General features: G+C 39.4%; 1 protein-coding gene across 1 annotated transcript; it reads right to left on the reverse strand.

Moving 5' to 3' along the window:
• Positions 1 to 1,068: 1,068 nt before the first annotated feature.
• On the reverse strand, positions 1,069 to 2,855 carry LOC131317980 (early nodulin-like protein 8). Its single transcript, XM_058347731.1, has 2 exons — positions 2,512 to 2,855; positions 1,069 to 1,750 (listed from the first exon to the last, which is right to left on the reverse strand). Exons 1-2 carry the CDS (start codon positions 2,702 to 2,704, stop codon positions 1,254 to 1,256), a joined length of 690 nt encoding a protein of 229 aa, XP_058203714.1. The 5' UTR covers positions 2,705 to 2,855; the 3' UTR covers positions 1,069 to 1,253.
• Between the last annotated feature and the right edge of the window lie 5,825 nt (positions 2,856 to 8,680).

Raw genomic sequence — 8,680 nt, forward strand, 5'->3', positions numbered from 1 at the left:
TTGATTTGTCATGTAGGTGGGAATAGGGGTGCAAGCGAGCTGAGCCGAGCTTTGTAGTGTTCGAGCTCGGCTCGGCTGTAAATGAGTTGAGCCTTATTAATTTACTTAACGAGCATCTTTAAATGAGGTGAGCCTGTACAATTGAGTGGAGCTTTGAAGTATTGTGCTCTGCTTGTTTACTAAACGAGCTGAGAACTCTAGCTTGAGTTCGGCTTTATTACTAAACGAACTGAGCCGAGCCACGAGTTGGTCGAGCAATTTGGTTCGTTTGCAGCCCTAGGTGGGAAGGGGTTACCAAGATTTGAAAATTCTTGGAAATCACAAAGAATATTTAGCTCCTTTCTATAGAATTTGAACTGTAAACAGCTAGGCTAACTGGCCTGGTTTGACGAGACGCGATTCACACAGAGTTTCTCCTTTTCGAAAAACAAAAGGGAAAAGAAGAGGAATGGTATCAATTCGATGCGAAATCGGATGTTGCTTTTTATGTTGGCAATTTATGTTTTCAAATTGTTGCCGTGACTCAAGGGGATGATGAGACAGTGGGACGACAATCACTTCCAGCTAGAAAACGAATTGCTCGATCGAGCAGAGGTCCCTTCACAGTAGAATGTGCATCTCTTTATGTAGCAACTCTTTTTGGATCTCAAAAGGGTTGATTGGCAATTCCATGGAAATTGGTGCCAACTTTTCTTAGAGAGGAGGAAAAGTGGGCGGTGTCGGTTCACATTTGATTCTTTTTGTCTCAAAAGGGTTTCAGAATTGGCTCCTCAAATTTCCTTCACTCAGATTTGCATGTACCAGAATTTTGTGTATTTCTAGCCCTTGAATCACATGAGAATTCGGCCTATGAGAGTCTTCAAAAAATTATCATGTAATCCAATGGCCGGAAAATGCATGGGATTACCGCTTCATGTGCTTCAATGGCTGAAAGAATGCATGGAAATACCCACTGAAAAATGAATTTTGACAAGATTTGAGCTCCCGAATTTGAATTACTTCTCAATGTAGAAAGTTGGGGGAAAACATAAAGCCATTGCCGAGCTCAAAAGGTAAAAACATTTGACATTAGAGACAAAAAGGAATTCCGCATTATTAAAATATTAAAAGAAAGTATACAAACATATAGAATTGAAATTACAAAATCCAAATCTCAAGGGAAGATGAACATATTGGGAAAAAATCAAATAAATTGTAGTAGTAAAACTATAAAAATCATCTCAGTATATGGTTTCAGTTCTTCACCCTCCAATTCATTCCATGACTGATGCCCAAACCAATAATCCGAGGGTGGCCGACACCACTACAATCGGACGGCTTATCATCGATGACCAAGAACGAATCATAGGCGACAATGCTGAATAGGAAGGAGAAGACTTGGGCGACCACGAAGGCGGTGGAAATGAAGGCGACCATGCAGGGGGTGACCACGAAGGCGAGAACGAAGGCGCTGATGAGGTCGATCTCAGTTGAGAAGGTGCAGGTGCGGGTGCAGATGCGGGTGAAAGTGGTGGAAGAGGTGCAGTGTAAGTTGCACAAGTCCCATTGTTGGGCACACAAATTTGGAGTTTCTCGTTACTTCGGCAGTTATTCGGCACCCCACTTATGAAGTAGTACACCCCTGTAGTGTTTATGTAGAACACAGAATTTCCAGTGTTGGATGACCAGATTGGATTTGCGGTGTTGCAGGTTGCGTACGCTTCTGCTGTCACTAGGAGCACTGAATCTTGACTTGGTGGGAATAGAAAGACTGAAACCAGAAAATCAATCCCAAGCAAGAATCAGAAAAATGAAAAATGTCAACGGAAATCGATGCATATTTATAAGAGCAAAGTAGATAATGGGTATCACTGAATCTTGACTTGATGGGACTTGGTGGGTATAAACAGACTGAAACAGAAATTAAACCCCATGACAGAAAATGAGAAATGTGATCGGAAATCGATGCGATTTTGGAACGGAAAACGATTTTAAGATCAAAGTACATGGTGGGTATCCCTCAATCTTGACTTGGTGGGTATAGAAAAACCCAAACAGAAACTAAACCCCATGAATCAGGAAAAAAGTGAAATGTGATTAGAATTCGATGCAATCTTGGAACGGCAAGCAGTTCTAAAATCAAAGTACGTAATGGGTACGACTCATTATTTGCGATGTATTGTGAGAAAATAACATATTCGTAAAATGAAAAATAAGTATTTAAAAAAATAAAAACCTTAGCGGAACCGAGAATGAATCTTGACTTGGTTTTTACAGAAATTCAACTCCATGAATCAGAAAATGAGAAAATGTGACTAAAAACTGAAGCAACTTCGGAATGGAAAGCAGTTTAAAGATCAGAGTCGATGATGGCTATACTGAATCTTGACTTGGTGGGATATATAGAAACACTGATACAGAAATCCAATCCCAGGAATCAGTAAAATGAGAAATGTGATTGAAAATTGATTCAATTTGGGGAGGGAAAGCAGTTACCAAGATCAAACTAGATAATGGGTTATGAGTACTTACAGAGAGAATCTCCAGGTTTGAAGGTGTTATAGTTGGAATAATTCACGTACACGTACTCATATCCTGCAGGGGGTACGCCCCAACAATTTAAATTTCCAACCTGGTATTGGGTGCCGGAAACTTTGGTTTGAAGTGAAAGGAGAAACAGAAGAGCACACAAGAACTGGAATTTTGGACTTGTAATGATACCCATCTCTCTCTCTCTATTCTTCTTCCTCAAATCTCTCTCTCTCTCTCTCTCTCTCTCTCTCTCTCTATTCTTCTTCCTCAAATCTAAGGAAGGAGAAAGAGAGGACCCAGGACTTGGAGCGGGGAATTGTTATTGATGTGATTGTCTGTGGATTGATAGGCAGAGATATAAAAGACCAGTGTGAGGCGTTTTTACAAAATTGTCCCCCTGCATTATCAGGAATGACCAGACAAAGGCTTCACCAAATGAAGTCTTTTGCTGTTATTAGCTGCTTATTGGTGGTGGTGGTCAAAATCGCATGTGGCCGGGTTGCACCCCAAAATTATTCATAAACTTTTTATTTTATTTTTATAATTCTGGTATTCGGGTCTGTCTACGCACACCTCAACTAATCTTGAAGGTACAATTTCACTGCCCACTTGTGGGGAGCCCATTACAGCTGGCTGGAGCAAAACTCTGTATGAACTAACTCCAAAAAAGTTTAGGAGAGAGCAAATTCCGAAGTTCCATATCACTGGACCAAGGGGTTAAATTATTGATCAACTTGGTGGTGAAGATGGTGGTATGAGTTTGAAGTCAGAGATCTGCACAAGATACAGAGAATACAAATATTAGTGAAAGGATTTACTAATGATATGTCAAGATTTGAGAAAATAAATTAATGGTTTGACAATGATTTTTATTTGGTTGGGGCAGAGTGAGGAAGACCTTCCGAAACCAATATTTTGCATGTGGGACAGTTGGATGCAACTCGACGTGAGAATGGAATGTTAGGAGAGGCTGAGTAGTGCTGAGTTTCCCATGAATAGTATATAATTATATGACAAGAGTTTGACCTCGATAGGATCTCTTAATTTTGTTTGTTTAGAGATTTTGTTAAGGGAAAGAGACGAAGAACTTGTGAAGCATTTTCCATTGATTTTCCTTCTCTTTAGAAGTTTCTCGGAAAGTCTCAGTCAAGGATGAAGCCCGGGGTGGCTAATGAGTGCGGCGCCATTGCAACGATTCAAAAAAATGCTACTGTATTACTATAGGGGAAATTTTTAGATTTTCGACGAGACTCTATAATCCCGCAACCACTAGGATTTTTTAATATCTTTCAAATTACTATTAGCTTTTGAGTCCTTCAACTCTTTATTTTCTGTGTGTACATATTCGACGTTACTAAATTAAAATTATGGCTTTGTCTTCGATTCCTAATTCAAAACACATTACTGATCGGTGATATATAGAAATGAAATGCAGTGAAGGTGGGGAAACATACAAAGTTTTAAGGGAATGATAAAAAGAAAGGAACTTGCGAAGCATTTTCCATTTTTTCCATCCTTCTCTTTGGAAGTCTCGATTCACACAAAAAAGAATAAACTTGTCGGTGATATAAATGAAAACAATGAAGGACTGAAGGTGGAAATATACAAAGTTTAAGCGTTAAATGTCTGAAAGGAGTATATATTCATGTGATGGGGGTAAAACAAGGAAATTAAAGAGTCAATTATTTACAAAACAATGGCACGTGGAACAGCTGGACAAGTGACCAAGGAAGCAACTCAACATGGGAATTTGGAGGTTAGGGACTAGGTCACAAGGATCTTCGCCCTTGTTCGTAACCTTCCTTCTCCGCTTCCGTTTTCAATCCTTGTTCTAGAGAATACTTTTGAACCCATGCTCTTGCTCACGCACGCAGGACGGGGTAATGGCCCACTAGGATGATGTGCTCTTCCAATGTCAGAACTAGGAATTTCACAACACGGGGGCGACCCTGTATGCGAGACAAACAATAAAAATAAACATGCATGACAACGTATATACATTAGCACTCAAAAAAGTATAAAATAGCAACAATTTATAATTAATTATACTATTCACAAATTAAGAGATTGCAAAAGTAATAACGACTTACCTCAGCCTATCTAGTAAAACAAGTCATCTTCAATTATACCTGACGCTTTTATGTTTTTAAAAGTATCGATAATAGAATCGGCATCAAACGTCTACGCAATATCCTTCTCTATGTAAATGATCTAGAAACTTGCTAAAAGTTCAATGCGGAGTCTAATCTTCAGACATTTCATAGCTACGACTTAGATTTCCTTAAAGATTAGGGTTCCCAAAATCTCTTCTCATATGTTCCTAGTTTCTCGAAACAGCCTTCAAAGTCTTGACGATGTGGGATTTTTGTAAAGAGAGAGAGAGAGGGAGAGAGAGAGAGAGAGAGAGAGGAGGGGGGTGGTATGTTTCTAATGTGCCATGGAGATTTTAGGTCAAAGAGAAGAAAACATGTAAAGCCCTTTTAACGATTTGGGAATTTTTGTTGGAGAAAAATTGAGAGTTTATTAATGGAGTATTCACAATGTTAACCCTTAAATTTTATGCTTTATAATATTTAAAACCGTAGCCTTTAGATTTTAATGTTGGTATGCTTGTATTTCAAAGATTAGAACAATTTCAATTTTTTTTTCGAAATACCAGGGATCGCGCCTATATACTTTCAAAGGAAATTATTATTTTTTAAATATAATAGTAAAGTTTTTTTTTCTTTGCAGGGGTGGTCATCCCTACTGGCCCCTCCCTGGCTCCATTCCAATGCCGCGGGAAATCCCTCTATACACAAGTTCTTGGAGAGCGAGCAAGAAAAAACAGTTAATATGATCCATACTGTTTATTTTGTCTCGCTCATTGAGTTTGATGTCTATGCCAAAAATGAGATTCATTTGTCATCAGCATACCAATGAGAGAAACATATTTTTTCTTGGAAAAGTTTTCTTTTAAGTTCATTTAAAAATCGTAGTTATGATTATTTTTCCCAAGAAAAACGCGTTGAAGACGTATTTCTTCATGTTAGTACCTCCATTCGATCATTCTCATTTTTGGCATGATCAACTCTAGAAGAGTCGAACAAAATGAACAGTTTAGATCACATGATTATGAATTCAAGATAGACCCCATTAAAAAATGCACATCACCCATCGTGCCGTAGACTCATAGTAGGGCTCATGATGTTGAGAGGGGGGATTTGACGTCATTGGAGATTCTTAGATAAATTATTTTATGATTATATATATCTGAAGAGGGACTACTTAGATTGTTATATAGTACAATTTTCCAATTTTCTTTATTTGGTGCAGATGGTGTCACAACTCATTACAGCATATAACCGTGTGGACAGTCTTCTTTAATAAATGAGGCCTCCCTCTACTTCTATATCTTGTTGGACAAAAAGTATCCAATGATTCCTTTATTTTTTTAATTTAAATGATGTTGGAAAAATGCCTGTCACATTATTAATCAGATCAACCAGGAAATCTCTGCCAATGTCAAGGGAGAGGGGGGGGGGGGGGGGGGGGGGGGGGGACTTCCGAGATCTTCACCGAAAAACTGCATCTGGTGATAGCATTGTTCAGGGTAAGATTCCAAATTTCTAACTTCGTATTCTTGGAGTTGGGCTAGTGGTAAAGGGCCAAGAAGTAAGAATTTCCTCCCTTTTAAGATCTCAAATTCGAAATTCCTACTGTTAAGTCCTTTGAGGTTAATCTAAATAGAGCTTTGGTACCTGTACCCCGCAAGAAAGCGATGAGATTGGTCTCTCAGGATTAGTCGGAATTTGCTTAAGCTGGCCTGGACATCTGAAATATATGGGAAAATAAAAAAACCCCTTCATATCCTGTAAACCTGTGTTGTTTTAGATTGACTGGATTTAAAAAGGAAAGTAAAAGGGAAAGGAAAAAGAAAAGTTAGCTTTCCGAGTCTCTTTCCTTTTCTTTTCCCTCGGTTCGTATGTATACTTCTCGAATTGAAGATAAGTAGAGGTTCTATAAAATGCACGGTTTGGATTATCCAAAAAAATACACAAATGGGGCCCACGGGGGGTGCGGCAGAAAACCCCCTCTGTCCGGCTCATCCGGACAGAATTTAATCTCAACTATTAAAGCATTTACCTGAAAATTAATTGGCAATGAGTGGAGAGGTCTTCTAGACTTATATACTAGTTTTGGAGGAGATAATTCACGATGTGGGACAATTTTCAACTCTCCCTCCCATGTGTGTTCCTGACTCGCACTTGGAGAGGTCAACAAAGGATCCAGAACACACGGATCACAACGAAACAAAGTGCAACTATGGCACAAACAAATGGAAAAAGCCTCCGAAAACCTAACTCTGATATCATGTTAAGACATTCACCTTAAAGCCAATTGGTAATGAGTGGAGAGGCCGCCTAATTTTATATACTAATTTGGACGAGATAATTAACCGATATGAGACAATTTCCAACAGGAACAACCAACAAGACAGAAACAATCGCCCATAAAAAAAGACAGATACAAGGCCTTGAATTGGAGAGACATTTTAATGTGAATTTGTTCAGTTCAATACAATTGCTCTTAAATAAATGCATACTGCAATGGTTAAAGACTAATAATCAAAGGCAAATCCTCAATACTCCCACAAAAAGGGGTATAAATACACACGTAAATCTTCAGAGAATTGCCTTCTTTCCATTCCATGAAGCTTTCAGGTGCTCCATACATGCACAAGTGTCAAAAGTGGTAAGAAAGAAAGGAAAACACAGAAATCTTGCTTTACAAAAACCCTTTTTCTAACAATGAATGAACGGCAATAAGAAGTCCCTGCAACTTTTTTTAATAACTCAGATATCTGGACTTACTTACACGCACCTCGACTAACTCCGGGACCCAATAACAACCTAGAAAATGTACCCAATAACATTTGCAGAAACTGCAGATTGCAGAACACCCTAATCTAAAAGCACCGGCCGCCTTCATCATTCTTTCTCCAAAGAAAACAAATTTCTAACGAACATGGCTACGCTAGACCATAATTTTCTACCACTTAGAAATAGCCAATATTCTTCTCTTTGATTGCTTATCACACTGCCAATGACTGCCAAAATGATACTTCTTGAAGGTAGCTAGCTGGCTTAGACACCACTGCCGGCTTCCAGAAATTGTGTTTACATGTAGACCTCTGCCTCCATCTCCCTTTCTTTATGAATTAACTTGCTGGATTTTTGGCTCTCTGCAATCGCCATGAGGCACCCATGCAAGATAGACGCCACAAAAAGGAAAAATTGACGGGAATGCATCATCAACCTTCATCACCTTCCCCTAAAATAACACACATGACAATTCAGAAAACTAGATACAAGTGACTGCCAGCATCATAGATACAAAATACCGTAACACAAAGGAAGGATAATAGTGGTATGTTTCCGAAGGCCATTTTGCTTTAAAAGTTTATATGAAACTATAGACTAGGTTTGATGCCTTGTCAAATGCTATGCATGCATATCATTACAGAAGAAGTTCAGAGAGAGAGAGAGAGAGAGAGAGAGAGAGAGAGGATGCGCTGAGAGAGCACTTGTATTGCGCCTGAGGCGCACTTGATATGTGGAGGATGCGCCCGGGGAGCACTTGGAGTGCGCCTGAGGCGCATTTGATCTGTGAAGGATGCGCCCGAGGCGCATTTGGTCGGTAGAGGATGAGCCCGGGGCGCACTTTGATTGCCTGAGGCGCATTTGGCCTGTGGAGCTCAGCTAGTTTGCCCCAACACTTTGGTCTCAAGAAGCCTATAGCTCCCTTGTAACCAAATTTTATGAAGAAGGAGATGAAGCTAAGAGAGAGAGAGAGAGAGCGCTTTAAAATCTCCCATCCTAAACATGAAACGGACAGGAGTAGCCATAAACCGTGAATGGATCGTACAAAACCAAACGAGAAGGAGAGAAGCCAGTAATATTGTACTACTATATTAGATGGAAGCTGAGCCTAACTGAGATCTTCGCCAACAACACCCTGCTTGGTTGCCGATCGAAAAACAAAAACACCCTGCTCAGTTTCATTTTTCTGCTCATTCACGTTCCCGAACTAATTCCAACATTGGAGCCAACATGAATGTTAATTGCAAATCTAAAATCTCTTTGTCATTTGTGCTCAAAGCAGGAGTCCATAGGAACACAAAAGTTTA

This window comes from Rhododendron vialii, chromosome 2a, assembly GCF_030253575.1.
Source record: "Rhododendron vialii isolate Sample 1 chromosome 2a, ASM3025357v1".
NCBI classification, from domain to species: domain Eukaryota; kingdom Viridiplantae; phylum Streptophyta; class Magnoliopsida; order Ericales; family Ericaceae; genus Rhododendron; species Rhododendron vialii.